The sequence below is a fragment of the Pyxicephalus adspersus genome, chromosome 6 (assembly GCF_032062135.1).
Source record: "Pyxicephalus adspersus chromosome 6, UCB_Pads_2.0, whole genome shotgun sequence".
Taxonomy (NCBI): domain Eukaryota; kingdom Metazoa; phylum Chordata; class Amphibia; order Anura; family Pyxicephalidae; genus Pyxicephalus; species Pyxicephalus adspersus.
The window spans coordinates 89,032,634-89,055,877 of NC_092863.1; the positions used below are offsets into that span (position 1 = coordinate 89,032,634).

The following is a 23,244-nucleotide window of genomic DNA, read 5'->3' on the forward strand; positions in this document are numbered from 1 at the left end:
TCATTTGGATATCTTTTAATAAAAACTTTTTTACCAAATACAATCCTAGGCATAGACAGGAAATGAAAATTATCACATAAAAACAAATACAAATAATTACATATCTTTCAACTGTGCCGTTATCAGATACATGTTTTTCTGTCCCACTTTCCTCCTCATTTGTTATATATATCTCTATGTGTTGTTTAACTATTAAAAAGTATTTTGTATGAAACCTTCATCCACCCTCTAAATTATTTAATGTGCAATTTAAAAAGTTAATGTTAAAAAAAGAAGGAAAAACATTTGTTTAACTATTATGTTTGTTTGATAAGTTTTTTTATTGACTCGAAAACATTGGTATGTCATTTCGCGCTAAAATGTGTCTCATTTGCAAATGTTAAGATGTAAAAAAAAAAAAATAATTAAAATAATAATATTATTGATAATAAAACATATTAATAAAACAATCAGGGACGAGTCAGCTTTTTACGCGAGCTGGAGATAGTAGCAAACAACTCATTTTGCACCACACATTTCAACAGGACTTCCCTAAACTTTTGCAGATTTTTCTAAACACATCTATGCTTCTTTCACTTTAATAGGTTGCAGCCCAGAGTGAAAAGACAAGTTACGTTTCTCCAGGAGATGGCGCAAGGCAGCAAACGCCAAATCGTATGTAAAAGACACATAAAGCAGGAAGGAGTTATAAGGAAATAAGCTAATGAGATACCTGAGTGTTTGCTCCACAGAGATGTCTGACACTCAGCAGTTTTATTCACTTAATATTAATTTATTACCAGATCCCACCTTGCAGAAAGTCTGCGAGCTGCTAGACCAGACCAGCGACAGAGGATGGCGAAAGCTTGCTGGGTTTATATCCAAAAACAGTCGCTTCAAGTTAAGGTAAGTTTAGAGTTAAGTGGCATTTAGGATGCCCTGTCTGTAGATTTTTATATACCTAGTATGGAGATAATGATACATTGTATACATTGTATGGTAGGAGTTAACATAGTACACACATTTTGTTTCATGTGGGTCGCCCTGTTTGGGGTTTACACTCCGAAAGCAGAGCAGGAGATCCAAGCAGTGCTTGTGTATGTGGGAGACACAAACCCACAACATGTGTTTGTATACAAGAGATCGCATATCACCAACACACCAAAACCTTCCTTAAAGCACAACTGAACCCTGCAACAACAAAGTTAATATAAAAAGTATTCCACCCCAATGAGTTTTTTTTTTCATTTTTGGCTGCTTTGTTTTTAAAAAAAATTTTCTTGTGATCAGAGCTTGCACTCACACATGACTTCACTTCTCTTCTGTCAGTCAGACCATTGGTGTTTGGTCCAGAGGAAGGTGTTTTAGGATCTCAGGACAGGATGATGGTGGGCATGTTGGCACGGTATACATCAGTGTATTTTGTAGTCCATTGTAGAACCTTTAGGGTGACACTCAATGCAGGACACAGAAGGGTTGTATTGTCTTTATACCTCCCAACTGTTTGTGATGAAGGAACTGTCCCTTTTTCAGGTTCTGTGTCCCACTTTCCGCCATCTTTTTGGATGGATATATATATATATATATATATATATATATACACCTCTATAAAAATGTATAATTTAAATTACATTGGTATAAGTGTTGATTTGCTCTAAACCTTTCATGCATCCACTAAACAATTTTTAATTTAAAAAAACTAAGATAATATAATAAAGAAAACATAAGATAAACTAGAAAGTGCAACTATCATTTTTGCATACTGATTTTTATTGTCCACAAACTGGGGGTGCGCTATTTTCTTTCATCTCTAAATCGAAAACCAGTCCTTCTTCCAAAAGTTATATCCAAAAGTTTAGAGGTGTGTTGTCGCACTTACACAGGAAGTGTCAGGGTCCTGATATTACTTCATATGCTGTAAGAGAAGTAAAAACATCATTATTATTTAATAATTTTTTTTCTTACTTTTTAATTTGATTTGCGTTGCCCAGAAATGTTCAACGTTGCTTCTAATTTTTTTTTAATGCTAGGCATACAGTACTTGACTTTTCGTTTAATGTGTACCACAGGGCCAGATGTTGATGTGCATTACATCGCACTGCATTGGTATGGTGCACTTGAGCTGCCATTAACAATAAGAAGCAACCCAGCACACAAGAGCATGTGCTTTGGATTGCTGCATGTCGAAATACACATTTCTGGTCAATGCATAGACACGACACATCAGTGGGAATTAACCTGTACGGGATCATGTCTGGTACATTTTTGATGATAACAACATTACCATGTGAGATAACAATGCGGCACAGGTTAAAGGGCTATGTAACATTATTTATTGTTTGCAATTGGACACAAGAAGAAGGTAATACAGCAAACTTCATACAGGGATGTTAAAAAATTTGGAAAAGCTTATCTGAATATCCTCACTTTTCACTGTGCCACAAATATACAATGCACATTACGCACAGGTGATACATTGGTCAATCTATTCTTCATGTGGACCTTTTGTGGAGAGAGGGAAGAAGGGTTTGGTCCTCTTGTAGTGTTTTTATTGCAGGTGAAAATATTGCAAAATATTGCACGAAAAAACATGGTCACACATGTAAATGCATGCATTTCAAATCAAAGCTCCCAAAACTAGCTTTTCTGGTCAGATAAATGCACAATAAGTACTAAAGGCAAGAATGTACACATGCTAAGTGATTTTGCCTGAGATGATCATGAGCTTCTCTGGTGAAAATCTAGCATGGTACATCAGTTTCTCAACATCGCTTAGAAGCATTGTGTATAAGAAGCAATGTATCTTGTATCGTTTTTATTTATGTCTCTACCCCCTGTTTTTGGTACTTCTCCTTTATAGCTGTGAGATGACTGTTACAGTCAAAAGATATGGCAGTTTTAGGTGTAAACAGGTGTATTAGCTATTTGACTCTTTGCTGCTCATCAACTGTATTAGCGGTTGACTAAAAAGCCACAGTAGTACAAACAGCAAAAAGCAAATGTGCCAAAAACAACTGTATATATTGTAAAGGTATTAGATCAGTGACAGTTTTTTTATGAAAAGTACACTCTTGCTTTACCCTGCAGGTAAACCTGTAATTGCTGACAGATGGGACTTTTGTCAATTTGTTCTTGCTAAGAACTAAAATTCTGTTGTTTGGCCCCCAATGGCATCAAACTGCTGTTCAGTTTAATGGAGGGAGAAGGGGAAGATAAGCAGAAGGCACTCTGCTGCATCCACACTGACAAATGACAGCGGTTATCCCTGCTCAGCCATTTAGTGATCTGCCTAGTTGCTCGCTAAACAACAAAAAGGGGACTGCTGTACATATGCTAGAGTTTCATCTGAGACAGCGACCATAGTGTATGTAGCATAAAGCTGATAGACTTCGGCCATGCTTTTTTATAATAATTTATACTGGATAACAGGGATATTTATATTTTTGCAAACTATGTAGCAATCCCTGTATCTTATCTTAGATCTTATGATTTGGCATTCAAGTTTGCAGTCAGCTTATCTTGTACATTTCCACTTAACTGAAGTTTAGCAGAAGCCCCAAAGCAGACAAAGTAGGGAGTGTGTAACAAACCTGAGAGTGAAGTCTGAGATGGAAGCTGCCCTAGGACCATATCACACATGTCATTCTTTTCAGTGGCAGAATCACAATACAAGACACAGAAGTGCCTAAAATAAAATGGGTATTGTCAATAAGGGAGCAACATCTTGCCCATCAAACAGGCATTTTGCATTTCAGAGATTTTTTATTTTATACATGGCAATGGGCCATACTTGTACCAAGGCAAAAACAACTGAACCTGTTTATTTGACTAATTTAAAGGAAAGGATTGAGGATAAGAAGCACAAGAGCTACCAGGTACTAGATCAAAATTTTGACTCTGACGTCCATAACTCATGAGTTACTGTTCTGGAATAAGAACAGAGCTACTCAAGTATTGATTTAGGTATGTTCTTCATACTTGTTTTACTTGGTAGTGACGTCAGAATCATGATACCAATATTGGGACCTGAACTTTTAAAATCCACTTAGCATCCCATTTACACATTACCCTTAAAGCAGAACTTAACCTAGGTTTGTTGCAGGCTTGTATGTAAAGCATTTTAACTCTTCACTACTTCATCCAAAATAGAGAACTTTGGTCTTTAAATAGAAAAAAAGATGAAGTCTGTGTCCTTTTTCCTACACCCCCCCCCCCCACACACACACCTTTACTATCTGGTCCACTCATCTTCTTTCTTATTTCTGGCAGAGGAGAAATTGTCTTTCTTAGGATGTCCTTTTCATTGACCAGGTGTCATGAACACTATGGATACTAATGGCTGTCAAGTGGCAGGGTCCACTTAGAATCCAATGGAGAGATGACATTCAGGTTGGTGGTCAAAGATTGCAGTGCTAAATGCAGGGCCTGTTTTAGACTCTTGCTGCCCTAGGGAAACATTGAGAGGATGTTCTCTTCCTTAGCAGTGAAAAAAAGAAGAAGGACAGCATTACAGTTGAATAAACTTGAAATTATTTTTTTATTTAGTTTTTAATCAGACCTTCAGTAACAGCCCCAGTGCTTTCCTTAGTGACAGACCCCAAATACAGACCCCAGTTAAAAAAAACAAAAAAAAAAACAGAGCAGACTCCCATGCAGACCCTCAGTTCAGACCTCAGTGCAGACCTCCCAGTGAATACCTTAGTGACAAGTTCTAAATGCACACCTTAGGGCAGACCTCAATGCAGATCCTGTGAAAAGACCTCAGGACAGACCCCCAGAGAGACCTTAGGGCCGCACCCCAGTCAGACCTTAGTACAGACCCCCGTTACAGACCACAGTAAAGAACCCAATGCAGACCTCAGTATAGGCCCCTAGTACAAACCTCTTTAATACAGTCAGTGTCCCTCCCAACCTCCCACAGTGTCTCACCACATTGGATTAAGGAATGTACTGACTGACATGCATTGGACTTGTGAAAGAAAGAATTTCTCTTACACAGCACATGTGAGCATCATGCATGGAAAGCAGTGTAAGAATCAATGTTGACTCTATATGCCCACTGCACCCTTAGTTGCTAATAATGCCTCTTGATGTTGAAGATTCAGTTTGCCTCATTGTAGATCAGAGCCTGGTTGGATCCCAGGTCAAAACTCCAGCAAGAGCAACATGCCCTAAATAGTAAGCATTATAAAGACTTCAGATTATTTTCCTTTAACATTGTTAAATAGGTAAAAGGGGGTAAAAGGAACACAATGTATTGTCTGGAGATGCGCTTTAAAAAACGCCTGAGAGAACTATGAAGGTCGCCATTGCTAATGTCTCATTATGCAACAGCAAGCTGCCTGACTGTCAGACTGACTATCTGGCTCCCTTTTTGAGGCAGTAATCCAGAACAAATATGTTGCTAAGGACTCTGAACTTTACTTCAACAGTCTTAATTTGCATAGTTCTTCTAGGTCAGTGATTCAGAAGATATAGGACTCAATATATACCTTTGACTTTTTTGTTGAAATCAGTAGAGATGATGTTATGGTTTACATTGTTCTCAGCATCTCAATAGGCTAATACATTCCTCGTTTTATGGTAAAGAGTAGAAGGGATGTATTCTATTGTTTTGAACAATGTAAAAAAATTATTTAATTATTCATTTATTGAATAAACTATGCATGAAAAAGTGCTGTTTTCTTAGGACAAGCCAAGGTTACTAACTTGATCAAAGGTGGGAATGAAAAAACGGAGTGAAAACTAATGCATATTATTCTTTCGATATAGATGATCCAGCAGCAGATGAAAATAGACATCATGGGATGAGTTCTGTACAGAATATAGCGTGATAAGACATCTGCAAAATAAGAGGAAGTAGCAGTCAGGCCTTGCTTCCACTTTCACATTTGCCATACACTCACATATGCGGTTAAATGGCATAACAGATGTTAGTCTGCCAGAATTCTATAGGATAGCAGATAACATCAGCACATATAAGAATAGATTAAAAGAGAAACAATAGAGCTGCCCTTGTTGAGTCTCTACCTAAAATGCTCAGCTTTGCTCTTTCTGACTTGAAATGGATAATTCAGCTAGTGAAGCCAAAACCCATGATAACCATACTTGGTAATGCAATATTTTTATTATCTAATAAACATGACAGCCAGACAGGAGGTATACACACTGCCTGGTTAAAAAACTCCCCAAGCCTACGGGGGTTATTAGCTGGGGTGCCTGTTGAGCAGTTTTACGCACCTGTTGGTGCAGTGGTATGATCTGGGGTTACTTCCGATGCTCAGGTCTAGGTTCAGCAATGGTATGTGTCCCAAAAAATGAGGTCAGCTGACTACCTGAATAATGACTACCTGATGATACAACAATATTTCAAGAAAACAATTCCATGATTCACTGTGCTCCAATTATGAAGGAGTGATCCAGAGCTTGATACTTTATTTTCACCCATGGATAGACCCATGGATGTGCTAGAGATTATTTTTTACCCAACAGTCAGACTCTTCTAACATTACTTCCAGAAAGAAATTGTGACATAGTATGAACTTATTTAGCTTGTGCATGACATAATTTAAAGCTAAAGGCAGTCTAACTCATATTTGGAGCTATTAAAGTGACTTTTTGTTTATTCCAGTACTTTGTTTGTTTTATGAGAAGGATCTTTAATAAATGACCTCCTTCCAAGAATTCTAGTTGCCTTGTTGTTATGTTAAAATGCCAAGCAAAATTAAAATTCCTTACCTGCATACTTGCTCAATTCAGTTACTAAGAATTAAAGCAGAAAGGTTTGGCACACCTAATGAACAGACAGTTTATTGGAATACACAGACAGTTATTGGAATGAAACTGCACATTGGGAGCTCATGTGGGTGAAAACTACATCTGTCATCCCTTTCCTAAGCAAAAATCCATAAGGACCTGCAAAGGGCAAAAGACTAGTTACAGTAAAAGTAATACCTCTAGGCTCTCTCAAGCTGAATATTATATGTTACTGAAATGCTACTGACTTTTTGTAATTCCTTGTGTCTTTATGTGGAGGAATATGGTAGAAGCAAAGCTCTGCTTTCTTCTGTCTGAGTCCCTGATTACTGCTGATCCAATGATAATAATGGATGATTGATAGAGATAATCAACAAAGACGAGAGGTACAAGAACACAGATTTACAGAATAAATAAACCAGAGGCTTGTAGATCCATCCAATGCAGGTTCTCAGGTACAGCTTTCTCTCTGAAAAGAAAAACAGTAAGCAGCAGCAAGTTGTGACCTCACTAAACTTCAATCCAAGGGCAACTCATTCAAAAGAGCAAGCTGGCAACACACCAAAATGTGCAAAAATGGACATGTGCAATTTGTGGCAACACACCACAACACATTGTGGTGAGGAGTATATTGCTTCAATGTGTTAAATGGTTTCAAATGGCAAAATGTCACTCTAATATTATCACAACATGCATTAATGTGTAACGGCACACTAAATATTGTGATACAGAGGCAGCAGTGACTTAGATGAGTTCACACTGCAGATATACAGCCATAATGTTCATGTAATAACTTAGGAGTCCCTAGTCAAATGAAGTACAGTGCTATTCTTTAAAAGAGTCCCAGCAAAACACACATTTAGTACTGCTTAAGCATAATAGTTTTAAACCTTTCCTATATTATATCCGATTTTAACTTTTTCAGGTCCACTTAAATATTCCAAAATTACTTTAGATTACCTGCCTAATTTTTTTTCTGCTTAGTAAAATGAAGGTATGCTTTTCTGAATGGGATTTCACATGTACACATTAGATATAACTGTGTAGATCCTAAGGACCCAAATCAAGGTGTCTGGTGCTCTAGTTTTAACAGTTCTTATGAAGAATATAACAGGAGGAGCAGGGACATACAAACCTGGGGGAGAACACCCAAAACTTCCAGGTGGACAGGAATAAAGTTGGGGATTATGGTAGGGAGATCTCATTGCAGTATCCCAACAGTAACATATGTAAGAAGTAGGAATAAGAAGAAAAGGTGACTCTGTTCACTGACTTTAAACCAGACCAACATACTAGTCTTAGAGCTCCACACCTATCCTTAACCATGGGGCTAGTGAAAATATATGTGAGTGCAAATATTTCCAGGTGTTTTAGTCTAAAAAAAAATTCATACTGAGTGTGGGTACTTAAACTGCTTTGGATAGGCAATGAGAAAGAAAAATTATAATAAAAAACACGCAGTTAGGATAATTTGCTCTTCCCCTAAAGATTAACCTTAGACAGTGTTAATGACATTGGACTATGGTGGGGCATTAGATTGTGAGCCCCCTTGAGGGATAGTTGACTATGGACTGCTTTAAGTGCTGGGTAATATGTCAGTGCAATATAAATACTAGTTAATAATAATAATAATTCATTTAAATATGCAGACACATTTCTGATTTTTATAGTTTCTATATAATTTATTAACAGAAATTATAGCTTGAACTCGTATGGACTTTGTAGTTAATGAGGCACTTAATTTTGTTGATGGCGTTTTCTCCCCTGCAAGATGATCTTATCCAGTTGACCTAGTTGGTTTTTATTGAGTGTCATGATCCCTGTGGTCAAAGACCATTAACTACCCTCTTTTCCCTTGAACTTTCCTCCTAGCAGGAGTCTTTAGAGTTCTTGTCACATCCAAATTGTGCTACAAATAACCGTCTAAAATCTGTAAAAAAGCATGTAGTACTCCTGGTGGTATTCCTACTAAGAACAATGCCTCAAAAGTAATGTTCCAGAGGGAGCAGTCCTCCGTAGGAATGGTGGGATGGCAAGATAAAACAATGAAAATAATTCTCAGGTACCATTGAGGAATTATTTTTTCATGGACACAACAAATTTAGGAAAGTTCTTTGAAATTATTCCACCAAGAGATCTGCTCACTTGTGACTGCCGAAATGGCAAACACTTGGACCTGTAAAGAACTTAAACTAAAGTCCTACCATGTCTGTAGGAAGACTCGAAGATGATATGCTTCTGGAGCTGTAGGTTTAAAATTTTAACCAGTTGTAAGGCCACAAACCTGTTCGAAATATGAGAGTGTATATTGGGTCTTATATGCTGAAATACATTGCCAGGAGAAATATGGCCTACATGACCAATGATTTAAAAGCAGTCCCATCAAGAACCTCATAAGCAAGAAAAGGAAAGGCCAGGCTGCAAACCTTTTACAGCCTGAAGTTTATCTGCAACATCATCTTTCCATCATACTGCAACTTATATACCAGGGCTTACCAAATGCAGATCCCGAGGACGACACACAGTATTATTTGGTATAAACAAAGTAGTTTTCTGAGACTGTAAACCATTCTATACCTAATTTGTTGCTGTCTGTTAGAGAAATACTAACTTGCGCAGATCCTGGACTTCTAGTACTGAGCTGGACATATCTGTGCTAAAACATTCTAACATTTTCAAAAGAATTGAGATATCACCCATTAGACAACCTGGAGGCATTCTGCACACCATGTCAAACATAGTTCCTTAAAAAATATAAATATCTGAATGGCTTACTTCTTTTCTCAGTCTGAGTTACAAGTCTTTATTTAGGCATTGTCTGTTACAAGAATATTTTCTTTCTTTTTTGTGACCTACTTTCCAATGTACTTCTTAAGGGTTACGGGCAATGTTAATTTTATTATTATAACTCTGCGATTACTCAGGTGATTATAATGAAGACTGACCTTATCATTCAGAAATTAGTGCAGGATCAATCATACTAAATAAGTTGCTTCAGAGAAAAGTGTAGATCTTCAAAAAACATCTAAATTCCCTTCCCTTATATTGATCAAACTAGAAAGGATTTCAGTTTCATACTCATACTCCTCCTTATCAAACTGTACGGTCTAAAGTTTTATTCAGATTCCAAATGGGCACCATCATTTTATATAAACCTCAGTGCTGGGAATCCTTTAGACATGGTTGCTTATGTAACAAAATTTGGGGAACATTAAGATAAACAACATTTAAAAACATAAATCATAAAAAAAACAAAAAACAAATAAAATGTATTCAGATGCATTTTAGATTCCTATAAAAGACTTGACAACATCCCCTTTGTATTCATTTAGATAATGTATATGAATTTATCCTGACAAAAAATCATATCCACATTAAAAGGATGATGATCAATAATAATGAGCAATTAGGAACTGAAGGTGAGTTCCCACACCATGTCATTACTGTTATTTGTTATTAAGGCAAAATTATAAAGGCAAACAAAAAAAGTGCATCCAAATGCATGAAGACGCAAAAAAGAAAGAAAGGGCATATCAGTGGTATGAGAGAACGCGTCAAAATAGTTAACCAAACACATTCAACATAGAAGTGTGAAGTGGTAGGACTGAAGCTCCTGACCAGACAGTGTGTTTAAATTTGCAAAGTTTCACTTTTTTACTTTTTAAGTACACAGAGATCCTAAATTAAACCTACAAAGCTGAATGGATGTAAAATGAGTTTTCAATTTTGTAAGGAGGAGAAGTAAAAAAATGGTAATTGGGGATGTTCTTTTTAATTCCTAGTCATCAATTAAGTTCTTTTCAGACCCTGTGTCAAAAAAAAAAAAATTGAACCCAAACATGCATACATGAAAAGATCCCTCAAACCCATCCTTCTGGTGGCTTGGATTTCCCACATTTCCTCCATTTCAGCACTAAAACCTTCATCAGTGTCTCTATTAGACTTCCAGGAGTGTCAGATCCCAGTGACCCCACCACATTCCACATCTTCTTCCTCTGGCCTCTTTGTGATTTTTACTAATTAAGTTCTTTTACTAATGAAGGTAATGGAGGACAGTGCCACATTGGGCTTTATTCATTAAAGCTCTCTAAGAATGCAGAAGATAAACTATCCTAGGTAATATTTGGTGATTCGGCAAACTTTGAATGGATCTGGTCAAGACTGAAGATATCTGCCAATAAATAGCAAATGATTCCTAAGACATTCATTCCAGGTTTGCTGGATTACCCATGGATCTCCATAGATAGTCCCCTCCGGTCTTGGAGAACTTTGATAAATAGGTCCACTGCATAGCAGAAGACACTTGCATCCAACACTCCTAATTTACTGACTGTACTTTGTGCCCCTTTGCATAGTTTCCATGTTTCATCAATAGCAGATCACAGAAACATAATGCTGAAACTGCTATTTCTTAGTTTAATGCCATAGCCAGCCACCAGTGAACTGTCCTTTTTTGCTTACATTGAGGTAACACCATTATTTGGAACAGTATTGGGTATATGTTGGGGTAGTATAATTTGTTTGAATACTGGAAATTCTTATCCCAGATGCTGCTGACATCAATGTATTTGTTGTCTAGAGAAGTTTTACTCAACCAGGGTCCCGTGGAACCCTAAGGTTCCTCTAGAAGTTGCTAGGGGTTCCTTGAGCTATGAGCAATTTGGGCCTATTGTGCCAATTCAGGTATTACCAATGACTTTTTTGGCTATCTGCAGGGGTGATATTCTTTCCAATGGCCAGCAATGTAGAAGGTATTCTTCCCAATGACCACCACAATAATGTACTGTGAGTTGTGGATATAGTAATTATAGTAGGTGTACCCTGAAAACATGTAAGTTATTTCCATGGATTCCCCCATGTTTTAAAGCTTGGGAGACTCGGGAGAGACCTAACAGCCTTTATAGAGCTAAGCAGCAAAGAGCAGTTACAACGTTAGGATTACTCTTGGAGAGCTATGACCTGGTTTCAAAACCAAGCAGCCCAGATGTAGCTGGCTACCTTTACAGAAAGGTTTAGTTCATCCATAGGCATCATTTCTATAAAGAGGTGGAATCTTGTATCATTAGAATCCTAGGTTCAAACCTCGGACAGGACACAATCTGCGTGGAGTTAGCACTACAGAAGATGTCAGTGATGCCAATATTTGTGAAGTTAAATAAATAAAGGAAACATGACAAAAGTAAGGTTGAAAGTAGAGAACATATCCTGAAGTTACCTACATAAACTCATACTAAAATTAATGAAACTATTGCTTTTACTGAAAATAAAGTACAGATTTTAAAATGCATTCAGGTTGAGAAAATGAGAATTGCAGAGGAGCAAATCAAAAAACTGTTTGGGACCTTTTCTTTTGTTTTTATCCTATTTGTGGAATATAAAACATACGATTTAGAATGTCCCCACTGAAAATAAGACAACAGGTTAGTGTTGTGGAAATGAGTAAGATATCTGATGGTAACACATACGTAGTTTTGAGAAGACGTGGGTGTAGAAGGAGGCTGTGGGCTTGAATGAGTGTGATTAACAACCTCTTCTAAGAGATAGGAAGGGGAAAGGGGTGCTAATTCAAAAAGATTTCCCACCTTTAAGATAAATCTTGTTTTTTACGTAACAATCTGTAACCATTACTAGATGTTGACTTGTTTGTTATTGGCTCATTTTATGTTTTAAAGTGGAAGCTGGATAATATATTCTTTATATTTACCTGGTATGACTCAACTCATGATTCATATGTCAAGACAATAAAAAAAAATGCACATGCATGCCCCCCAATTGTCCTATGGGGCTGTCCCTTCATGCAAAAATAACAAAATAGGTGGGCACCAGGCCAAGCTGTTTGCCAAGTTCATCGGGGTCATTAGGTTGAGTGGAGTTTAAAAAAAAATTAAGTTTTGGAATGAATAGACAAAAATTAAAACATTTGTGGGTTATTCACTACTACCAAGTGTACCTTTAGAGATATTTCCCCCAAAATATATGATGTGACATGATGTTATACCAAAGTCAACATATTATTCACCCTTCCCATAACTCATCTTCTGCTGCCTCTCTTTGTAGTTCTCTTCATTGGCTTCCATTTCACCTTAGAATCAAATGCAAGCTCCTGTGCTTTGCCTTCAAATCCCTCCACAGTTCTTGTCCCACTTACCTTTCTGACCTGATAGAAAAATACTCCCCTTACTGCTCTCTCTGCTCCTCCAATGACCTACTAATGACATCCTTACTCATAACCTCTTTACATGCACCGCTGTAAGACTTTTATAGAGCTGCCCCGACTTTCTGAAATGGTCTTCCTCGTCCTATTCGGCTTGCTCCTACTTTCTGCACATTCAAAACCCATCTTTTCAAACGTGCCTATCTGTATTCTGTCTCTTAAAACCCTCACTACTTACCTACCATTCCATATCCCCCATCCTATTGTGTGCTACTTCCTCCACCTCTTAAGGACTTAAAAAAAGAGAGAGCGAGAACCATATATTATCTTCTATTGTGTGCTACAGCCCCCACCTCTTAGACTGTAAGCTCTTCCAGTCAAGGATCCTCTCCTCCTCCCGTGTCACTGTCTGTCACAACCACTATTTAATGCACTGCGCTGCATAATATGTTGGCGCTTAATAATTACTGTTTATTATTTTTATTAATATTATTATTATTATTATTAATAATAATAATATTAATAACAAAAATATTAATTATATTGAAAAAGTTGTTTATATATTAACTCTTGAAAATGTATTCCAGATGTGGTACACCAGCCCTTTTATTATGCTTTTTTAATCATTTATATGACCGTGGATAATAAATAATACATCTCTCTGACTCTGAGGATATGATGGTATCCCCTAATAATCACAGTTTTTGTATGTTTCTTTGATAAATGGTTGTGAATATCCCTATTTAGCTGATCTGATTATTTCATGAAATTAAATTTGTAGATGATATAAGGGAAATCTTATAGTATTTTATCAAGTATTCTACAATAATAATATACTATTTAGTGTATGATAATTTGTTAAGAGACCTTCGCTCTATATATTTATAAACTTTAATATTTTGATGATATAACACATTTCATTGTTGCACAAGCAATTTCCATTTCCTTCTTTTCTTTCTTTTATTGACCTTTTATCTTCTGTATGCACCTGCTGCCATAAATGTTCTTCCCTTATAATATGGCACTCTGTATATGGTGTATTTTTTGCTTAGGCTTTTTTTTTTTGACAAAGCACTATCTTCTTTTGTTGCAATGCACAAATGTCCAATATAGAGCATTATTTCCCAACCAGGGTTCCATTAGAGGTTTATATGTGTTTCTTGAGCTGTGGCTGATTGACCTGCCATCTGATGGTGCCGGCATAGTTCCATGTCCAGTGGCACTCATTGTGCAGCTTGCATTTCAGGGAAGAGACAAACTTTGAAACAATCATGACACCTGTAGCCACTTAAACCTGGAGTGGTATCTTCTTTTGAACTTCTATTGTAGTACTTGTGAACATACAGGTGGGGAGATCAAAGGCAAGACCTTATCAGGGTGCTCCTTCACTTTCTTTGTAAAGCCACAGTTGGGTCAGCCATGTGAAAGACTGAATTGCGGTGTGGCCCGTACAGACGTCAAACACCTGGTGTGAAGTCTAAATCACAACACTAGTTAAACAGAAGTACAAGTCTTGACATCTATAAACAGTTCACAAATATGTTTATTTCAGTGTGTAAAAAGCTGTTTACTTGGAGCTCAACTTTAAAAGTAATGACCTAGTTTTCGAGGAGTCCAGCAAGTTTTAGCCTGGAGATATGTATGAATACCAGGCCCTCTGGGAGAAGACACACGCCACCTGTTAACTGAAGGAATGTAGACACAATCATTCATCATCTAGGATTTCCCTGCAACGTGAGAATGCATGCATCTGTTTACTTTCGTGATTCCCCTGGCAAAATTGCTGTGGCACTGGTATAGGAAAGAAAATAAACCAGTTGCTCACAGCAACCAAACAAGCTTATTTTCTTTGCTATTTGCAGACCTCATGGCATAAGCTACTCATAAACTGCATGGCATGGGCACCCATAATAGTATTGTTGGTGCCTTCCCATTACTGTCAGAAAAGCAATATTAACTTTTCAAATTTTTTAATTTTTCTTTGTGTTACAGCTAATTCAGATATTTACATTGTAAAAAGGCTAAATAAAATGCACATTTTACAGCATTTGGCATTTGGGATACTACAGTGAGTTGTAGTTTCAGTCATTGTAAACAGAACCCCAACATATTGAACAATAGAAGTCAATATACAACGTAAAGAAGCACAACACAGTGCTATACTCTGATTTGTAGTTTGTTGCATTCCCAAATAAAGTCAAATGCCCTTTTTGGTCCATGTTTTCCCATTTAGAGAAAGACATAGAAGACATAGCCATTGAGTGCTCTCTGTAGCAGATAATGTACAAATCTCTTGATACAATAACTGTCATTTGATACACTAACTAATATATATTAGATAATTAGCTAGGGTTGGGGTTGTGTTTGAGCAATTAAAGGGCATGTAGACCTGCCCTGGAAAGCAAAATGCATTCTTAATGTGGGTTGGTTTAAAAACGGACCATGAAATATTTTCAGATAATCTATGATATATTTACACAGGCAGTTCTTTAGCTTTGTGTGTCAGGAAGTTTACCAAACAAATTTAAGCACAGAGTTTCTAATCAGGGTTACCAGTGCAGTATAAATTATACAACACCTTGTAAGTTGTTTTGATAGAGCTGTCCAAAAAAATAAAAATATTTTATCATTATCAGCAAGAAATACTGCTTACCTGATGTCATTCTGTAAAGTTGGGTTTCCAGTGGGGAACTTCCCACTATTGCAATGCAATGCACTTTTGAAAATGCATATTACCATTTACACTGGCATATGTAAGAATAAATGGCAACCCAGCCCACCAAATTATGTGATAAATGTTACCACTCAAGAAAAAATGTGCTAAACTGCAATGCACTAGTGTGAATAACGCCTTCATGATTTATTAGTATCCACATCTATTGTTGGTAGATATGCCTTTTTTTGTTTCACCTTTATTACAGCCTATAAATTCATTAAGCTAAAAATAAGTGTCTGCTGACTTTTTTTCAGTTCTTGTACTTTTTGTGGCCTCAGTGACCTGATCCTAACCAGGAAACAAGGTGCTGTGCAGACTTTGGAAATTCTGTTCTATAAATTCTTAATAATTTCCTGCAAACGTGTGTGTGTAGGAGAGGTGGGCAGCAAATGAGTCGAGAACCTGGGCACGTGCGAGGCTGCATTTGCAATGGTTCATTTTCAGGGACAATCCGTAACAAGGAAATGAAAAATGGTAATTCAGGACACATACATGGCTTTTTCCCACAATATTATTATTATTATTATTAATAATAAACAGGATTTATATAGCGCCAACAAATTACGCAGCGCTGTACATTAAATAGGGATTGCAAATGACTGACTAATACAGACAGTGATACAGGAGGAGAGGACCCTGCCCCTGCTCTCAAGGTATTTTTGAGTGACTACACCCTTCAAGAGAATGCTTGAGAAGAACTTATTCTCAGCAAAGTTAAGCCAATATAGTATGGTGGATGTTGTAATAGGATATTCACACCAGTAAGATTTGCTGCTGTGTGTTTATTACACATGCGTTATTGCAGGTTGTTTCTTAGGAGGCAGGTTTTTAAATGAAAAGGCACAACAATGCACATGAATGTGTTACCATAGATTGCAGTGCCTGTTTTTGCATGACATTTGTTGCAATGCAAAATGTATGGCACCACAATGCGCATGTGTCATAGTAGTGCAATGGCATGTACAGGTACTAATTCATAATACAATATATATTTTGCAATGCCCATGTAGTGCATTACAGTGGGTTCACTTTTTCACAGCGTTCCCCAGTAGGAATTACTTTCTATACCTTTGCTCTGCTCCAGAAGGTTATATAGGACTGATTTATTCAAGCTCTTCAAGGCTGGAGAAGATACACTTTATTCAGTGAAGCTGGGTGATCCAGCAAACTTGGAATGGATCTTCTGCAGGATCGAAAACAGTTGCTAACAAATAGCAAATTACTTTTAAGAAAGCCATTCCAGGTTTGCTGGATCACCCAAGAAAGTTTATCCTCTCCAGCCTTGGGGAGCTTTAATAAATCAGGCCCCATGAGAGACAGTGCAGGTTGGCCCAGTGTTGTCACATGGCGTAAGTTACATGCTCTTCCATACCCAGAGATACTTGGTATTCTCTTCTACCTTTAGAATTCAAAAAGTTGTTTATTTATATAAAACAGCGTGACCTTGATTCACTTCAGCAGCAGTAAAACTATATGTGGGCAATATTTGTTAAGGCATATAAGATTATCACCTGCTACAGGGTGTGATCAGTTGGCTTTATTCAACGGAGGGAAAGTTTCTGGAATTAATACTGTTTGAAAATGTTTTTTCAGCCTGGTATTAATACCAGAGGGTTTCTTCAATGTGTGAAAATGTTAATATCATTGATATCAAGAAAGTTCCAATGTGGGTTTAGGTTTTTTTTAAATAAAATGAACAGAACAGTAAACATTACTTACAGTAAATGTATGAAAATAAATAGATTCAAAATGATTTTGATTAATACACACTGCAGGTAATTTATTCTTGCTAAATCCAGCAGCAACTAACCAGCATGACATTAATCATTCAGTACACGAATATCACTGCTCTGATACCCAGTGTTTAATGAATGTGCTTCATAAAATGTTTTTTGTCTTCCTGGTGGAATTGTATGTATTAGACCAGGTGTACTAATGGGTATGCATGTGGAGTCTTGTTTCGATGTCATGCCAACATGAGAATAAAAGAATTTATTAGTTGTCCCAGATTTGCGAGCAAATGCATGCATATAAAATATATTCATTATTATTTATTAAAAAGGTTACAAGGTTAGGTACTGCCATGAAATGTAACTCCCACGTCCAAATATATAACTGCTAAAATGTGTTTTTCTTTGCTGCATCAAGAGTGAAGAGCTAATATTAATATAACATAAAACACCGAGCTGTTCACTGAAAAGGGGTTGCAAATTACAGATTTACATAATGGCCAAGTACAAAGACACAGGAGAATTAGAGGACCCTATCCAATGGAGCTTACAATCTAATAGCTATCATTTGAAAGTTTAAAAATAAGAGAGAGAGAGATAAAGAGAACCATATATGTACCTCTAATGGCGCGCAACATCCCCCACCTCTTGGGTTGTAAGCTTTTCTGGGCAGAGTCTTCTCCTCCTGTGTCATTGTCTGGATCTGTTGGTCATTTGCAACCCCTATTTAATGTACAACGCTGCGTAATATGTTAGCGCTATAAAAATATAAATAATAGTAATATGTGTGTGGTGGGGGGATATTGTTATGCTCATGCAGATATTTTACATGTGCTTAGAGTTATGAAACTCCATAAATTGCTAATTTAATACTGATTATATTGATAAATACTTTTACAAGTTTTTTATATGCCATACAGGGTTTATTTGGTATATCCTATAGCTTGCATATGCATTTAGTTGATCGGAAGCCAATTTTAAAGCCATTTGTAATTTATTTTTATGTGTGCTGTGAGCTGCACATAGCTCCAGTGGCCTCATTTGGACCATAATCCATCTGTCCCCCAGTTCTCCTTCTTTTTGGTACTGATAGGTGGACCGATATAATAAAATCATATTTTACCACCAAAAGTGTTGCACTACATAACCTCATTCAACTTCTGCATTTTTGAAACTGCTATTTAGGAAAGGTAGTGTGAAAAGTTTAACCAATCATTTTTTGCAAAATACCTCTTCACAGTCTGCACAACTACAGCCGTAGCAGGAGTGTGGTGCACAATATAGGATTGGGTACATAAAGCAAAACTGAATGGATTTGTCAATGTGCACTACAAACTAAGACTGCACCATTCATTTTGAACATCAATAAGCTAGTGAAGGGGTTGGATAACAATCATGCACTTTCACATGTTGGTAAAGGATCTGATTGTACATTTGTGGTTAATCACGGCTCTGGTTTAATTTATTTAATAAATCATTTTTGTCATTCTAATGTGTGTGCAAACTCCAGATTTATTATGAACTGTGTACATTTCTGATGTCCATTGTCAGTAGCTGGTGGTAAACCAATTGTGACTCAGAGGCCCTGATTTATTAAAGCTCTCCAAGGCTGGAGAGAATACACTTTGATCAGTGAAGCTGGGTGATCCAGCAAACCTGGATTGGATCTGGTCCAGGATTCAAAACATTTGGTAGCAAATGATTTAAGGAATCCTTTCCAGGTTTTCTGGATCACCCACCTTCACTGATCAAAGTGTATTTCTTCAAGCCTTGGAGAGCTTTAGTAAATCAGAGTGCAGAGTATAAAGCTTTCCTTTTTTATACAAACAAACCTGTTTTATTGCTACCAGTTGGAATTAACTGGTCATAAAATTTAGCCAACACTCAATGACCTTCACAAATGCACTCTCTTAGTTCTTTGATAAGAAAACAATTTAAAGCTGGTGGAAATTCTTTTAAAGCTTGCAATCATGCAATATTTATCTTTGGAAATGAACAATTAGTGACCGATCGTTTCTATAATTGCTAACAAAAAAGGTGCACAACGACAGGCCAACAACGCCGATGAATGAGCAATGTCGCTGGAACAAACAGCCGTCCTGGCGGATCTGTTTGGGCGACAATCGTTTTCTATCTATGTACGGTCGATCAGTGATTGTGGATTGTTCTGCGGTACACTTTCTCTGATACACATCACTTCCTGCATCGTTCAAACGATTGTATCTACTGTGGGTACATTATTGGTGGATTATATTTGAACGAATCATTACAGCTTGTACAGAATCGTGTATTATACGATCGTTCAAAATAATCATGAATAATTGCTGATCAGTCATTAGTTGTTTGTTTTCTAACTACAATTATTGCACATGTGTACTGTACCTAGCCCAAGACTTTGGATCAACTATGTGTATTAGAAGGATATTAGAGAACTTTATTGGAGAATGTTACCTTCCCAGTATGTTCTGAAACTGACTTTTAAAAGGGAGAGTTTGATTATTTTTCAGAAAAAGTCACCAAATTGAGACCCCTTATTGAACGGGATGCCAATAATTTAACTTCAAGCTCTATGTAGACTGCTTAGAAAGAATAGAATAGACAGGGGACATCTAGGAAGCTTTTATTTATGCAGAGAACTCACTGCAGATGGCAAGGTTCATCCTCATTCCACTTATTTTATGAGAAGAAGCACTCACAGGCTCTAGAGATGAAATTTTTTTGAACATTTGGGAATTTATTGTTATTGAAATCACTATTAATTTGAATACATGCAACCAGAATTACTAAAACTAGTCTAAATCTAAAAACATTTGAACTGTGACAACTGAAGGAATATTGTACACAGATTGTGTACAGAAAAATCCCCAGAAATTCTCTGTTCCTCAGTAGTTCACTGCAGTAGTGTTTCTCTCAATTATTATACTGAGACTGATTATGTCAGTCTTCTTTAGCAAGACGTCTTTCTGATGTAACAGAGCGGAAAAGAGAAGTAACTGGATTGCATGTGTGAGTTTAAAATGTTAGAAAGTCATCTGTAATGGATTTTGCTTTGTTAACAATGTGTATATTTTAGCTATAGGATTAACTGGAAGGTCTAAAGTCTTATTTAATGTCTTACATAAGCCTTCCTCAACCATTTACCACTGAGTAACCCTGGAAATAACTTTAATGAACCCCCACTTTCCTGATGAACCCATACTAAAGCCATAGAAGGCCACAGTGTATGTTCCCTACATCATTTGTATATTTATTTTTATATCCAATATCTACTATCTAATATTATTAAAGAGGAACTAAAGTCAGAACTGCAAAAAACCTGCAGGGCAGTCTGATCCCTCCAGGGGTGTCTTGCATGGGGTCCCGCATCATCCTTGCATCAATCCCAGAGCCGACTCTCTGAGCGCTAATATCTTCTCTTCTTCTTCCTGTTCTTCATCCTATGTCACCCGACCCAGGCACGAGATCAGGTGACGTAGGATGAAAAAAAAATTTGCTGATCTCAATGCACATGCGTGAGATCAGCAAATGTTACTCTATGCTCCAAAGGAGGCTATGAGACTACCGAGAGAGATGTACAGACTATTGACAAATATTCCTGAAGAAGCAGACTAGTTCTGCGAAATGCACTGAAGAATGTTAAAAACCATTGCTAGGTTCCCCCATCTGTTCTTCAAATGTTTATCTGCACAGAAAAAAACTTTAAGTCTTGTTTGGGGAACCTTTGGCACAATTAATAGGTCACCTTGGTTTCTTCTGCCAAATACATGGTCATCTATTTTGTGATTTTTTGTTATATATATTATGCATAGAAAGTCCCACCTTCCTTGAAATTTTTTTTATAAATATATACTTATAGGGATGTGGCATCTCCCTTTTAATTGTTTAGGAATTTGATACTTTGGAATTCTTCCAGTTACATCATACCACTGAGTTTGTGACTTTGCCAAGTGCATCAGCCAAAAAGAAGTAAATCGTTCGAACCTCTAGGAAGCTCTAACAACCTCTGGAAGAACCCCAGGGAAACCTCTGATTCCACTGCACCTTGATTGAGAATGGCTTTTGAAAACACTTAAACTTCTTGGTATAATTCTATATTTTGTTTATGTCTTCCTGGGAGTCTTGTCCTAGCAGACAAGGAGTCTAGGAGTCATGTTCCCCTTTTTGGCATGCCCCAGCACCTCCTTACATCCTCTATAATATAAAATGTAAAACGATCACCCATTATAGTGGCCTAAATCAAATACACATAAATTGCTAATAGAGTACCCAGAAGTTTAGTAAATTGTTGGGTAGTTTAAATTGCTCTCTACCAAGCATGCTGTGCACTAGAATGTGCAGCATGCATAAGGTGGTGCTCTATAGGGGTTCAGGACAGGTATGTTGTCTGCTACTGCAGTTGTACATTAGGTTGCTATTCTAATATAGGGTGATGAAATGCACCCAGACCTGTTAATTCTGTTTTGGGACACTGTATTGTGCACCATATTTATGCTTTTCACAGTTAAACTGGTTTATGTTGAATAATTCCATTACAATGCTGCTTTCCCAGTGACCTGTTGCATGCACCAAAAATATATTTTCATGATTCCACCATAAAAGAAGAGAAAAAATAGTAGAGAAACAAAGACCCAAACCAAGTAACAGGCATGGCTGAATCAAACCAACCATGACCAATGCACATTCCTGGGCCAGCAACAAACCAATGGCCAACTAGCACAGCTAGTACACATGAATTTCACTGAAATCCTACACCAGCCTGCAGAAACCAACATAACCAATATTCCCAGTGGTATTATTATTATTAACAATAATAATAATAAAAGGATTTATATAGCACCAACCTATATAAGGGCCAATTTGCTAAAGCCTAGCTCAACCTGCAGTTTAAATCGGCTACATACAGTTAGGTCCATAAATATTTGGACAGAGACAACTTTTGTCTATCTTTGGTTCTGTACATTACCACAATTAATTTTAAATGAAACAACTCAGATGCAGTTTCAGCTTTAATTCAGTGGGTTGAACAAAAAGATTGCATACAAATGTGAGGAACTAAAGCCTTTTTTTACACAATTACTTCATTTCAGAGGCTCAAAAGTAATTGGACAAATTAAAAAGCTGAAAATAAAATGTTCATTTCTAATTCTTGGTTGAAAACTCTTTGCTGGCAATGTCAGCCTGTAGTCTTGAACTCATGGACATCACCAGATGCTGGGTTTCCTCCTTTTTAATGCTCTGCCAGGACTGCAGCGGCTTTCAGTTGCTGTTTGTTTGTGGGGCTTTCTGTCCGAAATTTAGTTTTCAACAAGGGAAATGCATGCTCAATTGGGTTCAGATCAGGTGACTGATTTGGCCTTTCTAGAATATTCCACTTCTTTGCTTTAATAAACTCCTGGGTTGCTTTGGCTGTATGTTTTGGGTCATTGTACATCTGTATTATGAAATGCCTCCCAATCAATGTGACTGCATTTAGCTGGATTTGAGCAGACAGTATGTCTCTGAACACCTCAGAATTCATTTGGCTGCTTCTGTCCTGTGTCACCAATGGATAAACACTAGTGTCCCAGTGCCATGGCAGTCATGCACGCCCAAGCCATAACACTGCCTCTGCCATGTTTTACAGATGATGTTCTATGCTTTGGATCATAAGATGTTCCACGCCTTCTCCATACTTTTTTCTTGCCATTATTCTGGTGAAGGTTGATCTTGGTTTCAACTGTCCAAGTAATGTTTTTTCCAGAACTGTGCTGGCTTTTTAGATGTTTTTCAATCTAGTCCAATCTAGCCGTTCCATTCTTGAGGCTTATGAGTGGCTTGCACCTTGCAGTGCACCCTCTGTATTTACTTTCATGCAGTCTTCTCTTTATGGTAGACTTGGATATCGATACGCCTACTTCCTGGAGAGTGTT

The 23,244-nt window shown here is 37.1% G+C and overlaps 1 protein-coding gene across 2 annotated transcripts in view; it reads left to right on the forward strand.

The window, feature by feature from the left end:
* The first annotated feature begins 681 nt into the window (after positions 1–681).
* The window catches only part of MALT1 (MALT1 paracaspase), a 66,783-nt gene continuing 44,220 nt past the window's right edge, over positions 682–23,244 (forward strand). For both annotated transcript variants that reach the window (XM_072416540.1, XM_072416541.1), the window contains exon 1: positions 682–885. In XM_072416540.1, coding sequence (XP_072272641.1) covers positions 704–885 — 182 coding nt within the window. In that variant the 5' untranslated portion in view covers positions 682–703. The remainder of the gene's footprint in view (positions 886–23,244) is intronic.